This window comes from Cervus canadensis, chromosome X, assembly GCF_019320065.1.
Source record: "Cervus canadensis isolate Bull #8, Minnesota chromosome X, ASM1932006v1, whole genome shotgun sequence".
Taxonomy (NCBI): domain Eukaryota; kingdom Metazoa; phylum Chordata; class Mammalia; order Artiodactyla; family Cervidae; genus Cervus; species Cervus canadensis.
The window spans coordinates 136160707-136185748 of record NC_057419.1 but is presented as its reverse complement, the minus strand read 5'-3'; the positions used below and the strand labels follow the sequence as shown (position 1 = coordinate 136185748).

The 25042-nt window shown below is 37.3% G+C and overlaps 1 protein-coding gene across 2 annotated transcripts in view; it reads right to left on the bottom strand.

Annotated features, from left to right (window-relative positions):
* AMMECR1 (AMMECR nuclear protein 1) overlaps positions 1 to 25042 on the bottom strand; it is a 114719-nt gene that overhangs the window by 16814 nt on the left and 72863 nt on the right. For both annotated transcript variants that reach the window (XM_043457719.1, XM_043457720.1), the window contains one exon: positions 5300 to 5414. In XM_043457719.1, coding sequence (XP_043313654.1) covers positions 5300 to 5414 — 115 coding nt within the window. The remainder of the gene's footprint in view (positions 1 to 5299; positions 5415 to 25042) is intronic.

Sequence of the window (25042 nt, the reverse complement as noted above, 5' to 3'; positions counted from 1 at the left end):
AAGTGACAACTGTATACACAGGTGAAATGTCAGTGATTCAGGAAGCTGTATATAGCAAAAAGTGCCTTATGGTTTGTGACAGTATCAGTAATCTATTGAAATATGATCTACAGGTCTACTTCAGAATGCAGAAAACATGCCTTCCTCATGCCTTCAAAATGATCTTGTCTCTAAAGCAGAGATAAAAGACTATTATAAATTGCCTGACTACAATTTATAAAATATTTTGACATCTGTCAGCAAATTGCTACATCAGTTCCCCACAGGATCACTGGTAGTATACTTGCTATACAAGTTCTTCTACAAACAAAAGGCTTATTCATTTATATAGTCCTGAAAATGAGCAGCTAGTAGATGACACACCTAGAATCACCCCTTGAGTCAAACTCCAGGGAGTATGATGTCACTGGTTTTATCTTCTTTCAGATCTTTAAAAGGAAACATGGCTCCCAAACAGTGTAACTACACAAGTTCTAGGCTCCCTATCATTTCAGAGGACTCCAACATGCTGCATGAGCTCTTCTTCCCCCTCTCTAAAGCACCATGTCTGTCAGCCATCCTGCCACTCAGAATTCGAAGAGTGTTGTCAATTGAAGAATACAGAACAATGATAAGTTTTTGTGTTCAAACACAAGGCAGATCACTTCAGATATCTCCCTAGAGATGTAATTTTCCTCATTTAACAACCATGTTACCCGTTGCAGGTAGGTATTTCAACTTACCAGTTAATCATTACCCATCCACCCACTCCCGCCCCCGCCCCTGCCCAGATCAATCACTCCTCATTCTTCTCATACCTATCAGGGCAATAAGTAGATCATGATGTGGGCATTGGTCAGCAATTCTCAGAAGGGAGGGAACCTATTCCAATTTGTCTTTCAAGCCTTTGGTGGCTGGTTTGTTGTTTTTAATGACTATGAAGATTCCTTGAGAGGCTACCTGCAGACACTTTCATTTTGACACATTTCATTTTGAGGAAATATAACAGATGGAAGCATTACTGATCATTTTGTCAATTCAACAGTGACGTGAAAATTAGTTACATCCACTTGTGAAACCACTTATCACGCATTCTTCACATTATCAGATAGAAGCATTCTAGCCTCTAGAGGTCTGATGTAAATCCTATTTTCCTACTAAATGCTGTCATAAAATTAGAGACATGTTACCAAAAGAGAGATCCCAAATAGGCTGAGTTAAAAACCTTGGCTGAAGAAGAGAGTAACTGCCAGCCCTGTGGCAGCTCACTTGTTCCTGATCATTTGAAAATTAGGTGTCTATTACCTCTGGTCACGTCCCTCATCCTCATGACCCCAGGGATGTCTTTGTTGTTGTTGAAGTTACCTAACTCTATCCTGGGGACTCCCAGACTTTGCCCTCTTCCTGCTTTGATCTGGGCATTTTCGTCCTTTTAATTAGGAATTCTACTGCAGTAACACGCTTCACCAACGGGGGTCAACTCTCAAACTGTACTTCCACCAGAAAAGCGCTATGTTCGAGGTTTCTGCTCATATATAACATACTCATTACTGATCGATCCCTGACTTAAAAATTCTCCATTGAAATTCTGTAATCATCTCCTGTTTCCCCCTCTGGTACAAACATACATAGTACTTTGTATTACAGGTTAAAATTAGATACTTATGGTGAATAGGATATTTCATTCTTAGAAGAAAAGTTATACTTATTTGACAGTGTGAAATTTCTCAAAGTGAAATGTATACCTTCTTAATATAGACTGACTCCTCATAAAGGAATTCCACAAAAAATAATTAACATATATACAAAGATAAACCATAACAGGCTCCCCTATAATCTTCTTTTTAATAGTGACTGTAAATGTAATATAATATCAGTTACATAAGCAAAGATGTAGTTTTATTGATACAAAGACACAAAAAGAATTAAGAGAAAGAATTCCAAAATATTAACAGTTATCTCAGAATGGTGTAATTCCAAATGGCTTGCAGCTCTTTCTTTCTATTTTTTGAATTTTAAAAGTTTTATTCTTTTTAGAATTATTATATTATTGTGGGCAGTAGTTTAAAATATATACATATATATGCATATGCACATGTACCTTTTTATTTGATAAAATACACATAACAAAATTTACCATTTTATCCACTTGAAAGTGTACAAAATAGGTAGCATTAAGTACGTTTACAATGTTATACAACCATCACTACTATCCAGTTTCAGAAGTTTTTCATCACCTCCAGTGGAAACCTTGTACCCATTAGGCAGTCACTTCCCATTCATACCCTCCCCCCAAACCCCTGGCAACCACTAATCTGCTGTCTATCTTTACGATTTGCCCATTCTGGGTATTTCTTATAAACAGAATCATACAGGATGTGGCCTTTTGTGCCTGGCTCTTTTCACTTAGCATAATGTTTCCAAGGCTCATTCCTGTTGTAGTATGTATCAGTCCTTCATTTGTTTAATGGCTGAATAATATTCAATTCTTTGGCTATAATGCATTTTATCCAGTCATCTGTTGAGAGACGTTTGAGTTGTTTTCTACCTTTTGGCTATTGTGAATAGTGCTGCTATGAACATTCATGGACAAGTTTTGTTTCAACGTCTGTTTTCATTTCTTTGGGGTATATACTTAGCAGAGGAAGGTTACTGACATATGCTTTTTAAAAAATTTATTTAATTCTACTTTGGCATTCTGTGTTTAAAGTAGCAATGCTTTTCTCAAAATTGTTAAGGATAATCCTTAAAATACTGATTATGGTACATTTTTTTAAAGGCCAAATCACACTCTTTTTAAAAATGTAATTTTCATCCTTATTCTTTGGGAACAAATTTCTCTTATGCTAAATACTTTAAACTATGATGAAGTAACTGAAAATGACAGTCTTTTCCTCTTAGCATAGCTATTCTAGCAGTACTTAAATCACTTTCAAATGCTTATATATTAAAAGTACAAAAATATATGTATATTTTTTGTTGCTTCTTTAACAGAAAAGCATCATTAAATAGACATCAATATTTAAACTTTAAGGGCTGTATTAAATATATAATGCCAAGTAGAAACATAGAGAATCTTCTAAAAATTCAAACTAGCAGATGGTGATCAGAGAGGATGAATACACCCTAAAAGAATACACAGTACCAATTCTTAAGTTGCTTTACCTTTTACCCTCCCAACAGAAAGATAACATATCTCATGAACATACAAGCCCAATAGTATCTAGGTTCATCTTAGCTGTAGACACTACTTGATGTGGCCTAAAGAAGATGATGGTGTGCTTACCCATACCTATTTAGCAACTGTTGGCTTTTCCCATTTTTCCTTCCCCGAGAACATATGCACACACATTTATGCAATAAACATTCATGTACATGTCACACGTGCACACTTCTGCACACACAGATGCACCCTTTCTGAACTGTACTTCCAACTCAGTGGCTCCAAGTAAAGGTAGGAATGTTTTTGTAGCCCAGTCACCCCCTAGATCTCAGGCTTCTTCTGCTATTATCACTCCCATCCCTACCAATACACACATAGCGCCCTGTGATTCAGAAAGCAGAAATATAAGTCTAGCTAGAGAAGAGGAAGCAATTACAATATTATTTGTTAATAAGTAAGGGATATGATTTGGGATCACTTAAAAATAAAGTACTGAGGTATTTCTATAATACCGGTAGATATCTCTTTAAGAAAAATTCAAATAGGAACAATAAAACTTACAGAAAAGGATCAACTGGAATATTTTAATTCTATAAAAGGTTCCAACTTTGCCAGGGTCAACACTATCAACAAATTTTACTTTTTCCTTTACAAAAAAATCTTAAGATGCTTTCATATTCTAATAATGCTCAAAGAAAACACTACCACAAACCCCAGAAAGGGACTGTTTCATCCTACTCTCTGAAGAATTTTTTAAATAGCTCTCGCATAACAATATTTATATCATGGAGATTTTTTTCAATGAAGATTAAGAACTTTATAAATGTCTTTTTTTCTGTATGTGGAAAACTGAAACACAGTGGAGTAAATTGTCAAGGATATCACAAGGAGTGAGGGGGAAGCCAAAAATAAAATTAACTGTTAAGAAAGTGGCCTGTCCACAGAATAAAATATCTCACTTACCATGGGGGATAGTCATTCTAAAATGGCAGTAGAATTAAACATCATGTTATATCATGATGATACAGTCAAGTCATTTATGAGTATCTATATGCACATGAATGCTCTGTGTATCACTGAATTCCCAATGTTTCATTCTTATACCACTTAATTTCTTTGTGCTTGTGTATACTTCTTTTCTCTGCTATTAGACTATAAGATATTTATGGCAGAGACCAAATCTCAGCACTTACATGTATGAGGCACATGCCTGGAATATAGTAAGCAGCCAGGTAACATGGGTATGTTCACATGTAAAATTTCATAGATATATACTCAACTAACACCACCCAGGGCTTCCCTGGTAGCTCAGAGGTTAAAGCGTCTGCCTGCAATATAGGAGATCTGGATTCGATCCCTGGGTCGGGAAGATCCCCTGGAGAAGGAAATGGCCACCCACTCCAGTATTCTTGCCTGGAGAATCCCACGGATGGAGGAGCCTGATGGGCTACAGTCCATGGGGTTGCAAAGAGTCGGACATGACTGAGTGACTTAACTAACTAACTAACGAACACCACCCAACCACCAAAACAAATCATGGTGAGAATCTGAAGTTTCTTAACAACTCAACCCCATATACTAAAGAAGAACAAAAAGATGACCAATATAGGCTACTGTAATTGTAATGCACAGAGATACCCTAGATACACTCTTACTTGTTCGTGTGTGGAAGTACATAGATTAAGGTATCCAAGAATGAATTAGCATAATTTACTTGTAGTTAATCAACACCCCATTATTATCCATGAGCTGATTTCCCCAACTGGTATATTATCCTAACCCTTTCGCCACTTGTTACTGCGATATATCCTCCGACTACCTAACTGTTTGGTGGCAGTCATACCAGAAAGGAGAAATAAATTCTAATCAATCCTGCTTACTACTTGTTAACAGCTTTTATGAGGTGCTGTGGTGAAGTTAATAGGATAAAAATGAAGAGCAAATTTAGTTTGGGGTATTTAAACAACATAAGGTACTTTGCCTTCAAAAAAAAAAAAAAAGAAAAACTCCTTCACTCACATTTCATTGATCAGCTGTGAGGTTTATTTATCCACGTTATCTCCATCTCCATTACAAAAGAGTTATCTTGGGCCTAATTTTTAAACAATTACTCAGGAGTTACCTTCCTTTTTCTTTAAAAATTCTCTATTGTCTTACCTCCCAGTCCAAATAATCACAGACGTCTTCGAAGTTAGTGAGCAGAGACACTGAGCAGAACAGCCGTGGCAGCTCATCCCTTGTCATTGGGGGAAAACGGCTATCTTTAAGGGCACTGTTGAAAACAAAGCAAATATTAAAACAGTCACTAGATATGAGTTCCTAGTTTCAAATGCAGACAATCATTTGAAAAAGGTAAGAATTTCTTAAAAAATCAGTAAGGTGAGAAAGGTGCCAAAATCTCCAAATGCATTCAAGCGCTACAAAGATTTTAGAAGTTATTTTTGTTCATTCAGCAGATTGTGTTTACTAGCCAATCCTGTGACTGATTCAATTGTAAAGAGTGAATGATCAATTACATTTCCTGTATAGTCATTTCCTTGTATACTTCCCTGTTACTTGTAGAATTTGACAATGTTTTATTTGATTTTTGAGGAGAATAAAAACTAGAGCAGTGTAAACTTAGGGGAAGAATTCTACATCTAGCACTGACTGGTAGAAAAAACATATATATATATATTTCATGTTGTTAAAAAAAAAAAAAGGTTCACACTAGGTTGGACAGCTACCATAGAACAACATATAAAAAGTTCAAAAAAAGGTAAAAATGCTATTTTCTTCAAGCAAAAGAAATCAAAGAAAATGAAAATTATCATGCAAATTATGGACTAAAAGTACAAAGATTTCAAGCCCCCTCTAAAGGAGAATTCAAGATACTACTCAAAAATTGTGAAACTTCAGGAAATAGGGCTAATCTTAGGAAATAAAATTATGATTAGGAAACCATTAATCACATCAATGGATTTCTGAGTACATCTACTCTGATTCAATCCTGTAATCAAGGGTAGTGTACCACAGTGCCAAATTCTAGAAAAACCTCACTGTAAAGGACAAAAATGTTGGAAGACCATAATTCTTCCTGCAACAGTAGAACAGACAGAAAAGACAAAGACACACACACAAACACAGGCACTGTGTGCTCCTGTGCTTTTAAAAGAAACCACTTCCTGGTCAAGAAAACAAACACACCTCTGACTGCCCACTGTATTAATGGCATTTGTGCTGTCGATCTTCAAATGTCCTGTATAGCAGAGCCAGGCTTAGAAACGTTTTCACAGATTAATCCTTAGAGGTTACAAACAGAGCCCACAAACTGCTTGGGTCATAACAAAGTTCCGTGACCTTTGGAAATAATTTAATTCCTTTTTCAGTGACTTCCTCATTGCTGGATTTTCTTTTTTCTACCCCTTCCTTTCCATTCAGAAACTCACTCACTGTATTGTACAAATATACCCCTATGTTTGTTAAGTATTTTCGATACATTGTGGTGCTCATTCTATCCTGCCATACAGAGGAAAATGCTTACAGAAAGACAGAGATGTTATATAGAGAGCATACATGTTTTCCCCATTCAAGGAGCCAAGATTAACCAAGAAAACCAGGAAATCTATGATAATTCATACTCTGAGAATAGCATTTCACTATTTCATAATTTAACAACGTAAATTTCCTATGGTTTGGCTTCTTTTATTTTCCAACTAGCAAATAAAGTCTTAAGAAATATTTTCAAGTTCTCATCCAAAGCCAACATAAAGACACATATGATGTGTGTATAATACCCCCCAACCCCACCCAGGAGAGGTGTTGTAAAAAACAGAAGAATCCCATGCATAAAAACCCAAATTCACACTTTCAGTTTTCCTTTTGAAAAGAAAAAGAGAGGGTAAAAAGCCTTATACATTAGAATAACATAAAATATTATTTTTAGGGTTATAGATTTTATTGTGGTGAAATATACACAACATAAAAATTACCATTTTAACCACTTTTAAGTGTATATTTCTCTGGGCTTAAATACATTCACTTGTTGTACAACCACCACCACCATCCATCGATCAATCTCCAGAACTTTTTCATCTTGCCCAGCTGAAACAAGGCACCCAATAACACTAACTCCTCATTCCTCCCCCCTCCCAGCCCCTGGGAGAAATGTAATTTAAATACACTTTTATAATTTCAAATAACTACAGTAATACAGTTGCTAATGTTTTTCCTATAAAACAGCTTTATTGACATACAATTCACATACCATAAAATTCACCCTTTCAATGTACATAATTCAACGATTTTTAGTATATTCAGAATTATACAATCATTACCCCATCCAATTTTAAAATATTTCATCACATCACAAAGAAACCCTATATCCGTTAGGAGTCAGTCCCTATTCTTCCCTCCCCCCAGCTCTTGGCAAGCACTAATCTACTTTCTGTCTCTATGGATTTGCCTGTTCTGGACATTTTATATAAGTAGAATCATACAAATGGTATGAGCATACAAATGGTCACATGACCATTTGTGTCTGGCTTCTTTCACTTGGGATAATGTTTTTGAGGTTTTATCCATGTTGCAGGATGTATCGGTATGTGTTAGTCGCTCAGTCGTGTCTTACTCTTTGCAATCCCACTGACTGTAGCCTGCCAGGCTCCTCTGTCCATGGGATTCTCCAGGGAGTGGATTGCCATGCCCTCCTCCAGGGGATCTTCACAACCCAGGGATCAAACCCTTGTCTCTTATGTCTCCTGAATTGGCAGGCAGGTTCTTTACCACTAGCGCCACCTTAGTACATTTTGTAAAAGCACATCATCCTTTTAATTGCACAATAATATTCAATACTATGGATATATCATATTTTTGTTTTCCATTTATCTGTTGAAGGACATTTGGGTTATTTCTGCTTTGGGGCTACTATGAATAATGCTGCTATGAATATTCATGTATGAGTTTTTTGTGGAAAGTAATGTTTTCATTTCTCTTGGGTACATACCTAGGAGTCGAATTGCTGGATCACATGGTAATTCTGTGTAACTTTTTGAGGAACCAGCAAATAGTTTCCCATAGTGGCTGTACCATCCTACATTCCCACCAGCAATGTACAAGGGTTCCAATATCCCTACATGCTTGCCAACACTTCTTACTGTCTGCCTTTTTCATTATAGTACTAGGTCTCCTTTAATGAAGAGAGTTTTGTATCTAGCTCTAGCTTTTATATATATTTTAAAAATACACATGTTGAAGTTGCCATACAGTTAATTTCTCAACACTCTGAGGCAGGTTATTATTTTATTTCCTAGCAAACCAGTGAAAGATATATTTTAGCTCAGTACAATTCAAACTATTTCAAATCAACAAAATTTTCAAGTGCAACTGAGGACCAGGCTAGGAAGCTTTCCTTGTGATATGGAGTCTATTGCTCACTCACCAGGGACTTAAAAAAATGTTTAGATCAAAGAGTGAGTGGGAGAATGCTAGCATGGCTAATGAGATAAAATAACAATCGTGCCTTGCTATACGACACTCAAAGGTATTAATTTCAAAACACTGAACTAATAAAGGTATGTTAATCATGATGTAAACAGTCTGATTTTACAGAAACACTCATTCAAACAAGACTTTTAATTCTTGCATTTTTCTTCGGTAACTTTTCATTAAATTCATGTGCATAGACAAATTCCAAAAGGCAGGAAGCCCTCAGTATCTCTAAATGCAAATTCCTAGGGAAAAGAACTAGCAATGAAAGCCTAGCGAGGATTTAAGGGATTATTAAAAAGATGAAAAAAATGAGGCTGGAGACTACCTCAGAGCTGCTAGACTGGGGTAGATGGCTGATAAACAAGAGGATTCAGCTTCTCTTGGCCCTGCTCCCTTTTGTATATAGAATATGTGATGTGGAAGCTGAGCCTTTAGAGACAATATGCTATGGGGAGTCAGGCAGTGACTTACTCGGGGTTGACCCAGCTAGGTAGTGACACAAGTAGGGGGACAACCCAGATTCTCTGATGCAAGTTCACAATTCTTTCTAGTATCCACTCCTTAGTTGCTACTTTTGACAGGATTATGAGGTTGTTGTTTTTTTTTTAATTTTAAAACAAAATGCTTGCCTTACTAGGCAATTCTGATCTCATACCTGCAGTGCCTCTGCCTAATAAAGATAAATAATAATTTAACAGCATTTACTAGTAGCCAAGGGGCAAATAGAGCTAGACGTACTGTCTACTGGAAATCTGCAGGATCAAAAGGGATTTTTAAGTATTAATACTGTCCATGGAAAGCATCTTATACCGAAGTAACTGAGTGAGTGAAGTCGCTCAGTCGTGTCCAACTCTTTGCAACCCCGTGAACTGTAACCCACCAGGCTCCTCCGTCCATGGGATTCTCCAGGCAAGAATACTGGAGTGGGTTTTATACCAAAGTAGTATGTGCCAATTTAAAGAACTGACAAAAAAAGAGATCTTGTAGTAAATTTGTATGAAGTTCTCTTTGTTACAATAAGAAGCCATTTTCTAATGTCTAAATATTGCTAGGAAAAAAACCACTTATGTACAAAAAATCTGTTGGCTGCTCCATCACCCATATGATGGATGGCTAAGGTTTAAACAACAGTTTGATTCAATACCAAATTCAAATATATTCAATTCAAATTGGCATCTTCCCAAGAATATATTCCACCTAATTGAGAAGCAGCATTAACATCTGTCAAAGTTAATATCTAATGTTAAATAGCACTTTAATGAAAATGAACATTTAAAAAAAATATTAGAAGCTTAGCTATCAAAGAATCACATGGTTTGTGACAGTACCTGGAAACTATGAGGGGGAAAAAAATAGCTGAAAAGAGACAAAGCCTTAGACATGGCAAGGCTCATCAAAAACAACAGAGCATGCAACAGAAATTATTTGTGAGTCTAGATAGCTAGCCATTCACTCACTCATTCATTCATTCTTTTGCTTTCTAAAACACTGATGACCATAATCAGTTAACCAGTGGAAAGATACCAAACTGAGAAAGGCTTCATATTACAAGCAATCATTTTCCAGGACAAGGAAGAAATAACTAAAATTTAAAGTCCTTGTTTGGACAGGCGAAGAAAAGCAAATCAAGTATATATTAATCTTAAAAAAATTTTAAAAAAAACAACTTTTTACACAAGGGGTTTCAATTATCTGGAAATTCTGCCATTCTTCGTCAGAGCTTCTAGAACAGAATGGACATGTGACATGTCTGAACTCCGGGAGCTGAGAATAAGCCCAAATCTGAAAAGTTATCTATATCCTCTCTTTCACATTAAGTATCAATTTTAGCTTCCCATGGTCCAAAAATAAATAAATATATAATAGGCACAAAGCAGAATGCAAAAAAGTAAGTGACTATTCATCAAACCTAAGTGTAGAGAGGAACAACAAAGGACAAGGTCATGCTTAAGGAGTGAGGAAGGGAACCTCATTTTGGTGAGAGTTGAGACCCATAAGAAAGGAAGTTTTCAATTGTAAGCCACTACATGTAAACTGTTACTTAATTGGGACATGTTTTTCCCCTTTAGAGTAATGAGTACAACCTACTTGCTGCTTAAAGAGTATTAACACTACAATTTATTAATTGTAATATGTATTTCTAAGCAAGATAGGATGGGTACTTAGCAGGGAGTGGAGGAAAGAACTAAGGCATGGAACAAAGGGAAGAGAAAGTATGAAGGAGGAAAAGAAAATGAAAATATATAGAAAGAAAAATGGAGAGGAAGAAAAAACTAGAAGCAGAAAAAGGAAGTGGGAAGCAAAGAAAGTTAAAACACACACACACACACAAAGGGGTAGAGAGAGAACGCAAGGATGGAAGAATGGAAGGGTAGGAGGGAGAGCGAGATCTAGAGCGGTGGGTGCTCAAGGTTTTCATGTAAGTTATTTGGCGCCTATCCTATAGGATTTACAGAGGCTTTAGTCTGTTATCACCTACTGCCCTCTGAATGGCTTAAAGCTCTTGAATTGCTCTAATCTGGAATTCTTAAAAGCCTCTACTCTCTGAAGATGGCCACAGCTGCCCACCAGGAAGGATAAATACTCTCTGGGCTGCATGCTGTGATGATCAGAGCAATATTGTCAAGAATCTGCCTCCTAGCCACAAGTTCCTCACCTGTAAATTAGGAGACAAGGCTGTGAATTTGATTTAGTGGAGCAGAACTACAACTGGAAAATATCAATAAAAGATACATGAAGAAACAGATGGCTAAATGTTTGGTGTATGTGGCAGGTATTCCTCCTCTCTCTCCATGTAGCGCCCACATGATGCTTTCCCTGCAGAGTTTCTGGGTTTACTTGATCCTGTTTTTAGAAACGAAGGGCTAGAAACTGGTTTTTAATTATTTTTCTGATGGAAATCTTTTAAAATATATTCCACCAGAGTATAACGGACATAATTTTCTCTGTATGACTCAGGTTCATCGTGAAGACTCAATGTGACTTGGGCCATTCATTACTATACAGTACTGGAACAGTACTCTCAATATAGTCTTGGCAATTAAAAAAAAACTGTAGGTATGGAAAACAGATTACAGTACGACCACCAACAGATTCCATCTTGGGGAATTTGAAAACATGAGATTATCTCTACTTTGAAGAGAATGTAACACAAAAATAACCTGACAAAGACTTTCAAAGTTTCGAGGGATCTGACCCCTGTGTTCTCTAAGTTTGGATACTATAAAACTGAACTACCTCTCAAGTTGAATCAAATGTCAATTTTATTGCCTTTCTCGGAGAATCTAGAAAAACCTCTACAACCCTGAACAAGTATCACTTTCCCAGGGTCATCAGAAGCATTTCTCCAAGGTTTAACAACAGTTCCCCGTCACTTACCACTGATAAAAATAGCTCCCAAAAATGCAAAATTGAAGTCATCATTAATATGAGCCCTATTTCAAAGTCCTATAGAACACAGCACAGGAGAATCATCAAAAGCTTGGATTCTGGAATCAGACATGCCTACATTTGGATTGTGGCTCCACTGCATGCTAGTTGTGTGACATTTGGTCAAGTCTCTTAACTTGTGCCAGCCTCCATTTCCTCTTCTATAAAATGGGGATACTAATAGTACCTACCTCACAGAGCTACCATGACAAGTGAACACAATAATAATACCCGCACAAGCGCCTTACATACACCAGGGGCTCAGTAAATAGTGCCCCTCCCCCGCCACCATCAAAGTTTTATTAAGTTTATGCCCACAGGGCTGCCTCCATGTCATGTTTCTGGTGACAGGAATGGAGCCTCAGGACTAAAATTGACCCTTCAACCTTATGAGAAGATCAAAGCAAATTATCTGCTTTAGGAACTGACTGTGACCATTGAAAGAGAATAATGGCTACCCTTTCAGGTTCTGGTGTTTTTGAGAACCCTTCATTTTCTTTCATTTTCAAAATATTTACTAAGCATCTGTGGTATGCCTTTTATTATGTGAAGAGCCACAGAGGATTTAAGAATAGTAGATTGCAAAAAAAAAAAAAAAAAAAGAATAGTAGATTGCAAAATAATACAGGAACCCATGTAAAAGAGTTTGATAGGAAGGCTGCGAGGCAAGGTTAGTGTCTTTTCTGGAAGGATCTGTTTACACTCTCTGCTACTGGTTTACTGGTTACCAAATGACCCAGAATTGCAGGCAAATTCACAGAAATTAAATGTATACACATTTTTGTTTTCTAGTAAGACGTCTACTACATCAAGCAACATACTTCTTCATCAAGAACTGCCATTATCCTGCAGCCATGCATATTCATATGTTGCTTCGTAATGTAACTTAGTTTTCCTGAGCTAGGTTTTAAAAAATCTCCAGGGCAGGGATTGGCTTTTTACTTCCATACAAAAAAAAATGTTTACCAAGAGATGCAATTCCCTGAACTGTGCTCAATTTATCTTCAATGGATTTAGATATGTTATTCTCTAATCTTACTGGTTATGCTCCAGCAAAATCCTTAGGAAAAAAATGTAAACACTCTCTAAGCAGCAGACACAGGATGAGAGACGAGAAGCTCCATGCTTTCCTCATCTCACCCAGTGGTCTCCAAACTGTTTTGATTGAGCATTCTTATCAGTAAAAGAAGTCTGAGCATACATCCTCAATATGTATATTTATTTACAAAGTATGTATCACAGTCACGTACAGTGAATATATCCAAAGCACAGTACAGACTTAGAATAAGTTTGCTGTTGAAAACAGTGGGTATAAATACATATTTCAAATAATGTTCCTGATAATTTCCTTCTTTGGGGGACTGACATCTTGTCAGATCCGATTAGATTATATTCATTTTCACTTGATGACTTGGCCAACCAATTTACAAGGTGACCTGCAGAAGTGGCAGCTAACTCCACCTTATTCTTGTCCTTGCCTTGTGCTATATTATGACTATGATCATCACTCCATTATTCCTTTGCAGGAATGTTCTTAAGCCATTTGTCCACCCTGAGTGGCTTTAACTAGCTTTAGCCAACTTATGCATAATAGTCAAATGGCTTAAGAAGATTCCGGCAAAGAAACCAGAAATTGAAGATAATACTAAGAACCATACATCTACTTAACCAGGCTCGTAAACTGAAATACGCTGCAACATACTGCAAAAGTGACTGAAAGAAGTAGTGTGCCACCGTCAACTCCTAGCAAATCGTGGTTCTCAGACTTTCCTCAAGATCCCTCAATTTAGAGTATGCAACAATGACCCACTGACATAGACCAAACGAGAGCACCAGGGTCAATGCATACATTAAATATGAGTGGAGTGTCAGTACTTTCTTATATTTTATGTAAAAGATCATAAATAGAATTTCTAATCTTTTCTTCCCACTCCACAATGGATGGTCTAGATGTACTTACTGCCCTTAGGAGACTGCTAATCTAAAGCTCTTAATCAAATTCTAAGAAATTGGTCCTGATATACTTAGACACAACACTATGAGCAAAAAGAGCTTTAAATACAAAAGAGCTAATACCTATGGAGTGCCTGCTGTGTGCTAGGTGCTAGACATGTGTTATCTTGTTGAGTCCTCAAAACAACTAGATGAGGAAACTGAGGTTCACTGAGTTCAGTGAGACGAAGCAACTTGCCCAAGGTCATTAAAGCAGGTAAGAGTTGAAATCTGGGCAGCCTGCCTTTATGGCTCCATTCTGTTTTCACAGCACCGCCTCTAGAATGTTAGCGAATCAACTTTGGTATATGCACATTCAATCAGTTCTAAGGAATTTTCCCCCAATTAATAAGGCTTCTCTTGGGGTTTAACTGGATGTTGTAGGTTATAAGTGTGGGCAGGTTCTGCAATGAAGACAAATAGTACTTTTTTAGTGAAAGTTTTGGCTTGTTTTTGCTTTCTTCATTTTGATCTTGGTGATTCAGAGCTGCTGTCACTGAAAAACATCTGTTTTATCTAAATTTAATAAGGCCTATTAGTGGGACACTAAGCCTTTCCTTATTCTGAAGCCTTTCCACAATTTGAAATTTAATCTACTGAAAGTCATAATAGCGTTACCAAAGTACTAGTCTTGGACATATCTAGGTTGGCAGGCCTGTTTCTGATTTTTTAACTTTGCTTTTCCAACATGAATGAATAAGCTCCCTCATACTCACCACAAGAGTCATGCAATTTTTTTCCCTTCCTTCTTTCCATGGTAATCAAATCTATAAGTTGAACTCTGTAAACTGCAAAAACATATGGTGTCACTCTCACTGATGTGCTGTGTGAGGCGGTTCAGTCTTACCTATGGTAAGAGATGACTGTCCTTTCTTAAACTCTTGTCAGTGCTAGCTGGTGCAGGTCTGTTAAGAGCTAACATGCTGGTTCTTATTGGATGGCCTGTCTATGATTTTCTCAGATGTCACTGACAGGCAACGAAAGTTATAAAAGGAAAAAAGAATTCAGTCAGTCTTGAAGATGAGGTACAAAATCAACTGATCAATTTAACTCAGTCCTGCTGAGGAAGAGGGAGCGAAAGACTCCAGCCCTCTCCACTGACTCAAAGGATATGTTTTTCATCTTTCTTTTCCTTCTCTTCTTACCTGCTCCCAGCTTCTGGATGTTTTCCTCTTTTTCTTCCTCTTATTACTCTACTATGGTAAGGAAGGAAGAACTGCAAAATGTCACAAGGAGATGAAAGAGAAGAATGGGGGTGGGGGGAGAGAGGAGAACATTAAAACAAACATATACAGTTGCTGCTTCTACTGGACAAGTGTACAGACCAGCGTGCAAGGCAGCGGCCATTGGGTCAGGATGACCCATTCCCTTCAGTACTGGTTTTAATGTTCTGTTTCAGCCTTCAGGGAGTAGATGGGTGATGGTGACAGATAAAGGTACAAGCCAATCCACTGCCTCTTTCTCTCTGGGGTTTTAAGGTACCCTTGCTTGAGGGTTGGGAAGAAAAGTCAAGGACCTCAACCCTAGCAGCCTAGCTGCTTAACCACACATTTACAGAATCACTTTCTTTGATTTGCGTACTTTACCAAGGCATATATCTCAACAACAAAGCAAAACTACACGCCTGTTTTTAAGGCCTCTGTAACTTTCCTTAACATTCATCTAAATGGAACTCTCTTTCATTTTTATCACTATCTGATATCTTTGGGGGGGGGAAGTTTCCTTTAAACCATTCATATCATCTTTGTTTTATATGATTCTTCATAGACTTTCCAAAGGGTCTTCACATCTTTTATCCTGACACTCAAAACAGCCTCATGAAGTTGACAAGCTAAGTTGACATTATGTTAGAAACCACAATAGGTGTTCCTCTGAGAACAAGACCCCCTATAGTCACAGAGTCACAAAATGCCAGAGCCACAAGCACTTAGAGACCATCTAGTCCACACCGTTCACTTGACATCTGGGGGAACTGGAGCAGAAAGTAATGTGCCCAAAGTCACATGGCTACTGAGTAGTGGGGTCAGGGCTTACCCCTGTTGCATCTTCAGACATCCCTTGTCCCCCATCCATTCATCTTTCCAGTATTCTTTCACATACTTGTTGACCAGCTCTGGCCTAATCCACTAATATTCCAGCATGGAGGAGGAAGAAAGTGCTGCCAAAGACACTGGGGAATAGCTACGACAATGAAACAGTGAGCTTCCCAAGTGCCAGGCCCCTGGGACTTGTCAGCATGCTGAAGTCACACAGAGTCTAGAAACTGAACAGATAAGGGTGGGGGAGCAGCAGAGCAACACAGTCTTTATCACTGCCCTCCTCTGCATTTCCAGTCCACTCCTTCCTCACGTCTCTTTATTCTTATTCACTCCTAGTTAGTGGTTCTCTCTCCCCAGTGCGCTTTTCCCTTGCTCTTTCCCCAGTGCAGTCCAGGCAATCCATTCCAGCCCGGCACTTCTCTCTAGCTGCTGAGCTACATAGGAGGATTGCTTAGCAGAAAAGTTATACATTTTTTATTTATTTATTTATTTATTCATTCTCAGTATAGTTTAATTTTAATACTTTTACATGATTTTATAAATGACAGCTATTTTTATTTATTACAAATCCATTGAACACTCTGGAATGTATGGAATCAGAGAGCAAGATCAAGAAAAATGGCTGAGCAGTAAAAATTAGGAGTAAGTGGAATTTTGCTTTGTAATTTATTTAGAAAACACTCATTTTCTTTGCCTTTTAATTTTGCATTTTTAAAATAAGGTATTTCATTCCCTTTTCTCCAGCTCTCACAACTAGAGAATCTGTCCTTGTAAATGCCACACTTATATTCTGGTGGTATGTCTATAAATATGTCAGACTATAAAGCTGGTCAGGGCAAGATAACCTGAACACCCATTTTCCAGTAAACAGCACAACACCATGCGTGGATCCAGCATGGGAAAAATATGTGGTTCTTCATGTCCTGCTAAAGCCCTTGGACTTTAATCCAACCTATCTTCCAGTGTCTTAACTTGGAACAGATTTTACTTTACTCCTTTCAACAAATATGTTTACAGTAGGCCTGGTCAAACAGAAAAGGGTATTTTTTAACTCTTCATCTCTTGTTTGGTTTATATCTTGATAAATCTAATTTTCAAAGGCTAATAAAAATTTTACTTGTATAGTTTCCCATTCTATTACCATTAAAAATTACTTAATTTTCCCAGTGAAAAGGTCCACTTTGATTTTTGTTTCCATGAGACAAGCACATGGGGTAATGAAATATGTTGGAAATGCTTTGCAATATGCTGCTGAAATAACAACAATTACTGATTCTGTACTGCAGTACATATTAGGAAAACCACAATAGATGCTAAAAGGAAACTGCATCATTTGGGGATGGAAAAAATGCAATGGATAAAAGCCATGCAGTTTAAATTACAGTCATGTGACAATAGTTCTGTCCCCCACAGCAGCAAAACTTGCCATGAGTAAGTGGTGGTCTTAACGATTACTGATGGAAGAGATACCTATGACCATGAACTAATTAATGCAGTAAATATTTACTGAATGCTTGCTATGTGCTGAGTGCTGAGTACAACTCTACCTATAGGGGCATAGTATGTTCAGCTGCAGTCCTGTGGAACACTTCACTTCATTGAAGTTTCACTATGGTACAACTGGTGTTTATATGAGCAACTCAGAGTACCTAATGATAAGTACAAGTTTCAAACTAAGTCATATTTTAGAGACATAAAAAAAGAGAGAGAGGTACTTAAACTCACAGAGCCTTACTACTTTTAACTTTATGGATACTAGACTATGTCAAGAAAATCTACAAGACTAAGCAAAACCCTATAGAAACTCAAATTTAAAACTTGGTTTTTGACTATTTACACCTTTGCATGTGTTCTATGTCTAATTTCATTGGAACATCAGCTCCTTGAGTGCAGAGACTGTGTCCACTTCTGCTCACCATTGTATACCCAGTGCCTGGCATTCAGTAGCTAGTGAGTCAATGATAGTGAAAGAAAGAATACAGGAAGGTAGTCTCACATCACTGTATATTTAATAATATTTATTGGCAGTATAATAAATATTAAATGGCCCCACTGACTGTGCTTTATTAAACAGTCAACATTCCCCTATACTCTAAATAGCCTTTTATCCATGAACTGAAGAACTGTCCACTGAAGTGTGTTTTCCTTGGTTTAATATCCATTAAATCTATTAAATGTTGCTCATTCAGAAGGTGGTAACTGGTGTTTTGAGTCTTTAGTTAGATTACTGTGCATTCACAGTGCAGCAGAGTTTGGCAACATTTTTCAATCTACAACTCATAGACCGCTATAAATAGATAATAACCTACTCCCATGATAGAGTTACAGAGTTACTTTGATCTCAGTGACCTCTCCCTACTCCGAGGAAAACACAGATGCCTTGCAACCTTGAGGAGCTCAGTGGCCTCTTAGGTTTGTGTGGTGATTATTACTACTATTTTTCTGTAGTTTGGAACATATAGGGGCCCATATTACTCATCTTTTTTCAGGCCTTTGACACCTTCTTATAAAGGAACATCTTATGAACTGGATGAATCACAAGTCAGCCAGGGCAGGCACAGAAGAAAGAAGCACAAGATAACAGTCTCTCTAAATGAACAAGGGTCTGAAAGAAATCAGACGTCAGGTCACAAATAAAAACAATTTTCCTTAAAAAAAAAAATCCTCTGCATACTCTCACCCTACTCTGTGAGATTTCAGGTAAGTAAGTGTCTAAGGGGAAAAGGAAACTTGTTGGAAACCAACTCTCACAGGTAATGAGAATGATCTAGAGGGAAAGGAGCTGACTCTGGAGAAGATGGATGGACCGCTGATGTCCCACTTGTGGGGCTGTCAGAATGCTCAACTGAGACATTCTAACAACCCACCGGGCTGATGGGGGTTAAGGAATTAGTATGCATCAGCGTACATTCCCTCAGTCACATTAGACTTTCACATTCCCAGGTCTGGTTTGCCTTTTACAAAAATAATATTGGTTTAGAATGCTGCTCAGAGGCTGCTTCACAAATCTGAGAGACCAGATTGTAGCACCTCTTTTTCCCTTGCTACTGCCACAGCCTCTCCCTCCCCCATGTAACCAAAAAGCCACTTCTTAGACTTTGGTAAACAATGTGAATGAAACTGAGAGAATATTTCTGTGGACTTAACTTTCCTGGAAATAATTATCAGTGATGGAAAACAAACTCTTCGTAACAGAATAAAACGTCATTAATTTGAGCTCCACTAATTCAAAAATCTGTGCTAATTCAAACAGACCTATGCTGACAGGAAAAGAAGGGTCTGCTTCTCTAAGCAAATCAACTTTGTAATTAAGGTTGGAAGAGAAGTACAGGACTTGCTGAAAGAGAAACTATTTTCAGAACTGTAGAATTATCCATCTACAAATACTGTAACATCATAATTACACATCTTTTGTGTATATGAAAAAGCAGATCTCTTGAAGACTTTTATTTAATAATACTCAGCCCATTTGGGGTTACCTATGTCATTAAAACAAGCAAACTATTTTAAAAGAAAATTATATTCATTTTTATTTATTATACTGGACTTCCTGCAATTATTTTGAATTTGGGAGCTCTGATTTCCACTTTGGTGTTGCTAGGCTACTTGCCTACAGTCGTGGTCACCCTCAAAGACCTCTGAGTATTAAGTCCTATGGGAGATCACTAATAACTGAGTCAGAAATATGGCCCAAGTCTCCGACTGAGTTCAGTCACTTACTGTCTGATCTAAAGAAGTCACAGACTTTTAATACCTCAGGTTACATCTAGCTGTAAAAGAGGGGGAGAAAGAACAACAGCAAAAAGAAAGTGTACATCCCTTAGGTTAGAGACCTACACACCAGAACAAATGTAATCAAAGGCAGAGCAACAAAGTCCTGGGGAAACCTAAGTATTCAGTCATTGTGAAACAAATATCAAATGAAAGCACAACAAAGTAGCATCACTTTCCAAAGGAAGTACTCCTGAGGCTGTTACTTCTGAGGCTGTGACTCCTCATACCTCCATATTGGCTCTCACTTCACTAGCACAGGGCAGTCTTCCAGCTCCCTCGGTGATCATGGCTCACTGCCTGAGAGGCCAGGTTACCCTGTCACAAGTTTAGCTCTGACCACTCTAATAATACTGTAAGCTCCTTGATTCCTACTGGTTTCCCTTAAGCACAAGACATGCAGAACTAGCATATCATGGAAGGGTACTTTACTAATTTCACTTGGGTTGAGGTGATAAGACTTCCTCCTTTCATACACAGAACTGTAAATCAGAACACTAGGACTAAAAAAAAAAAGGTTCCCAGACTTCTAGTTTCTATAGAAACTTTGATAATACCAGAACCATGAAATGTGTTTGCTTAAGAAACTTTGGGACACTAAAATTGATAGGTGTCCCACAAGAATAGTGAATAAAATAATCATAGGTCAGTGTTCCAATTAAAGTGAATGCTAGCCAGTACATTTTATAGGGAAAAGATTCTTTGAAATGGTTTTGGGCAAGAATATCTATACTCTATTTTTAAAATTATTTTCCTCACACCCTCTCCAGCATGTTTTATTTGTAGACTTTTTAAATGATGTTCATTCTGACTAGAGAGAGTGATACTTCATTGAGCCTGGAAGGCTACAGCCTATGGGGTCACAAAGAGTCAGACACGACCGAGCGACTTCACTTTCACTTTCATATATGGAATACTACTAAGCCAATAAAAAGAATGATATGCCATTTGCAGCAACATGGATGGACCTACAGATTATCATTCTCAGAGAATTTAGACAGAGGAAGATAAATATCATGTGATATCACTTATAAGTGGAATCTTAAATAAACAAGAAGGTCCTACTATACAGCACAGGGAGCTACATTCAGTATCCTGTAATGAACAATAACACAGAAGAATATGTGTGTGTGTGTGTGTGGATAAGTGAAACACTCTGCTGTACACCAGAAACTAACACAACGTTGTAAATCAATGATACTTCAATGAAATAAAAAAAACATAGGGCTCCTTATCTACTGGCTTGATCATCTCTGTCTATATCAGTGCCAAACTGAGAGGAAAAAGAGGGTCCACAGTTTCAAAAGCATCTACAATCAGACACCATAAGCTTGTGAGTCTTTTTAAATGAGAATTTTACTTTTTAAATTATGCCCAGTAGCCATGTATGGATGTGACAGTTGGACAATAAAAGAAAGCTGAGCACCAAAGAATTGATGGTTTTGAACTGTGGTGTTGGGAGAAGATTCTTGAGAGTCCCTTGGACTGCAAGGAGATCCAACTAGTCAATCCTAAAGGAAATCAGTCCTGAATATTCATTGGAAGGACTGAGGCTGAAGCTGAAACTCCAATACTTTGGTCACCTGATGCGAAGAACCGACTCACTGGAAAAGACCCTGATGCTGGGAAGGACTGAAGGCTGGAGGAGAAGGGGACGACAGAGGATGAGATGGTTGGATGGCATCACCAACACGAAGGACTCCAGGAGTTGGTGATGGACAGGGAAGCCTGGCGTGCTGCAGTCCATGGGGTCTCAAAGAGTCAGACATGACTGAGCGACTGAACTGAAGAGTAGGCAAATATTTAAGGTGGTCAGCAAACACAAGACACAAGTCAACTACTAGGCCCGAGTAAGGTAGCTGAAAGTTCTGCTTTAGGAAGGTTTTTCCATGGGAGATCAAAAAAAGGCATAATCCATACCCAGATAAAACTAACCATTGGTGATTAATTTTCTAAAGAAAAATTAAGAAATAAATGTAGTCATAATACAGATTGGACACTTGTCTGAGGCTGTTTCACTACTTAATGCTAGACTATTACAACATAGTAGCATAAAAATAAATGTTCACAATCTTTTATCTGAAAATGATTCTTTTAACAACGTGTACAACAGCAACCACCCTGTTATTTTCACTAAATTTCAGGGCTTCTTTTCCTTTCAGAAAGTACAAGTCGACATTTGTTCCCAAGGAATCATCTAAATAATCTTGTGGGACTAGCTGTTCAGTTTTACTGCACTATATGAACACTGCTCTAACTCAGTGACCCCGGATACCTGGAAATGTTATTTTCTTTGTTAATGGAAAGTACTGCAATAGGGGATGGATTCATTGACTCCAGGAAACTGCCCCCACAGGCAGCTTTGAGAGTCTAGGCCAGTCAAGGAAGCCAAAGTGTCACAGAGCACTCCTACACGCATTGGAGAAGACCCCTTGGATAGAGTTACACTAGTCTAAGAGTTTCAGAGTTAGGACATCAGTCAGCTACAATATAAAAACAATTCTTCTAAATTGGAATCATATTCACAAAACATCTGGAAAGTTCCCCAAAGGAGAAAAGATTACCAAGAAGTATTGCTAAATAGATGGAAGACAAGATGCTGACTTTTATCATAGTACAAAATTCAGTCAGTTTCCATTGTCCTAGACAAATCAAAAGACATGCTGTTTACATTTAAGGAAGCCTGGAATACATTTTAATTCAGCCCTGAAACCCAGACATTCTTAGGTAATAAGCACAGATATTTAAATTCCATAACAACCACTCAGTGTTTACAAACATTTATTTCTTTATAGATTTCTCATCCACAAAATGTATATTTGGTTAGAAAAGGAATTTTGAGGGTTTAGCTGTACTTTAACAAATGTTACAACATCAATGTTTTTTTCAAGCAAGTGTAGCCTATAAAAATTATCTTTTATTTTCTAAGCTTCTCTTAGAAGCATGAGTTAAAAGAAAATAATGTTATCAAGGATCCTGTTCCTCTATTTTCTTTACTATGACTTTACATAAAATAATATATTAAATAATACTACTATCTAATATAATAATGCATATATTTTTTAAAGCGAAGGAGATTAAAAAGTATAAACTTCCAGTTGCAAAATAAATGACTCATGGGAATAAAAAGTACAATGTGGGGAATACAGTCAATAATTATGTAGTATCTTTGTATGGTGATGGACAGAAACTAGACTTTTTGTGGTGATCATTTTGAAATGTATAAAAATATCCAATCGCTATGTTATGCAGCAGGAACTAACACTGTTTATAGGACAGCTATATTTCAAAAACAAACTGATAGAAAATGAAATTTGTGGTTGCCAGAGGTGAGGGGTAGGAGGGGGGATTCGGTGAAGGCAGTCAAAGGCACAAGCTTCCAGTTATAAGATAAATAAGGACCAGGGATGTAATGTGCAACATGACAAAGATAATTCACATTTCTGTATGTTGTACATGAAAGCTGTTAAGAAAGTAAATCCTAAGAGTTCTCATCACAAGGAAAAAATTTTAAAAAATGTTTCTTTTGTATCTATATGAGATGATGGATGTTTACTAAACTTACTGTGGTCATCATTTCATGATGTATGTATGTATGTCAAGTCATGATGATGCTGTACACCTTAATCTTAAAAAGTGCTGTGTGGTGAACCAGAAGAAAACAGAAGTAAGACAATGATATAAGAATATATTAAATAGTCTATTTCACTCTCACTACCATATCTTGAAACAATTTTCAATAAAATTTTAATTTAAAAAGTCTTCAATGCTCAAATTCAGGAAAAAAAGATAACCTAAGATTAAAGCCAAAATTACGATGACATTAAAAACAACTCTTCTATAAGCAATGTGTCAAACGTGTGCCTTTTCCTGCATTGCTTATCACTTGTAATTGTGCCATCTCCCCATCACATTAGAAAGAACCTTTAGAGCCATCGTCAACTCTTCCCTTTACCTTATTCCCCACATACAGCCTCATCTTGTTCTAGCACTACCGTGTTTCTGTTATATGTCTCTTTACATCCTTTATGCTACTAATCTAGTTCAGGCCTGTAACATATCTCATTTAGAATATTTAAAATTAGCCTCTGCACTATTTTGTCTCTCATCTTTTTCACTCCATCCTATGTACAAGCAGCCAACTCATCCTGAATGACCCTCTTACTCTGCTGAAAACTTTTCAATGGAAATTTAAATGCCTTTAGAAAAAAATTCCAGCCCCAGTCTATCATTTTCTCTCCCATTGTCCTCACTGGAGCTCAAGCCACACAGGGTTACTTTACTGTTCTGCCCCAAACAACATACACACTGTTCTGCCTCCTTGCATTTGGCTCAGGAAGTTTTTTTGGACACACAATGCATACGTTCTCCACATCCTCACTTTTGAATGTTGAAATGGAGTCTTAAATGTCTGCAGAGGTTCACCTTAAATGTCAGTTCTTCTGTAAAACCTTCTCCAGTCTATCCAACCATAACTAATTCTTCTTACTTTCAGTAGTGTTGTTTATACATCTAAATAGAACTTACACTTTCTTCCTTATTGTTCTTTTGTGTACCTGTCCATCTCTCTTTTTTTTCAGTTTCATTTCAGTTGCTCAGTCATGTCCAACTCTTTGCAACCCCATGCACTGCAGCACACCAGGATTCCCTGTCCATCACCAACCATCTTTCTTATAAGACTACAAGCTCATGGCGGGTAGATATCACACATTGTTCACCTTTGTAGCCCCACAGTACCTGGTACAGTATCGTGCTGAGTTAAGTGCTCAATAAATGTGGAATTGAACTGAATAAACCTTCATTCAGCCTGATGTAACTAAGAAGCAAGACTATCAGGATTTATAATAAATTCTATCTTTAACTACAGCTCTGCTGTTATAATTGCTGCTTATTTAGAGAAAATACTGAATACATCTTTCAATCAAGCTTTGAAACTATAATAACTATTCTAAGTTTGAATTACCTTATTAAGAAAATAAGTAGAACAGTAAGAACACTGAAATCTGTAGTAAAATAATGCCAATGAAGAAAGACCTTTTACTGTAGATTCAGCTGGACAAGTTCAACCAGTAAGCCACAAAGGCAGTCTTTTTTTTTTTTTTTTAACCCAGAAATTAAAAAGGGCAATATGAAGCAAATTAATTAAAACTAGCAAGGAGACACTGGGTAGAGGCTGAGTTCTTAATCAGTAACTGGTTCT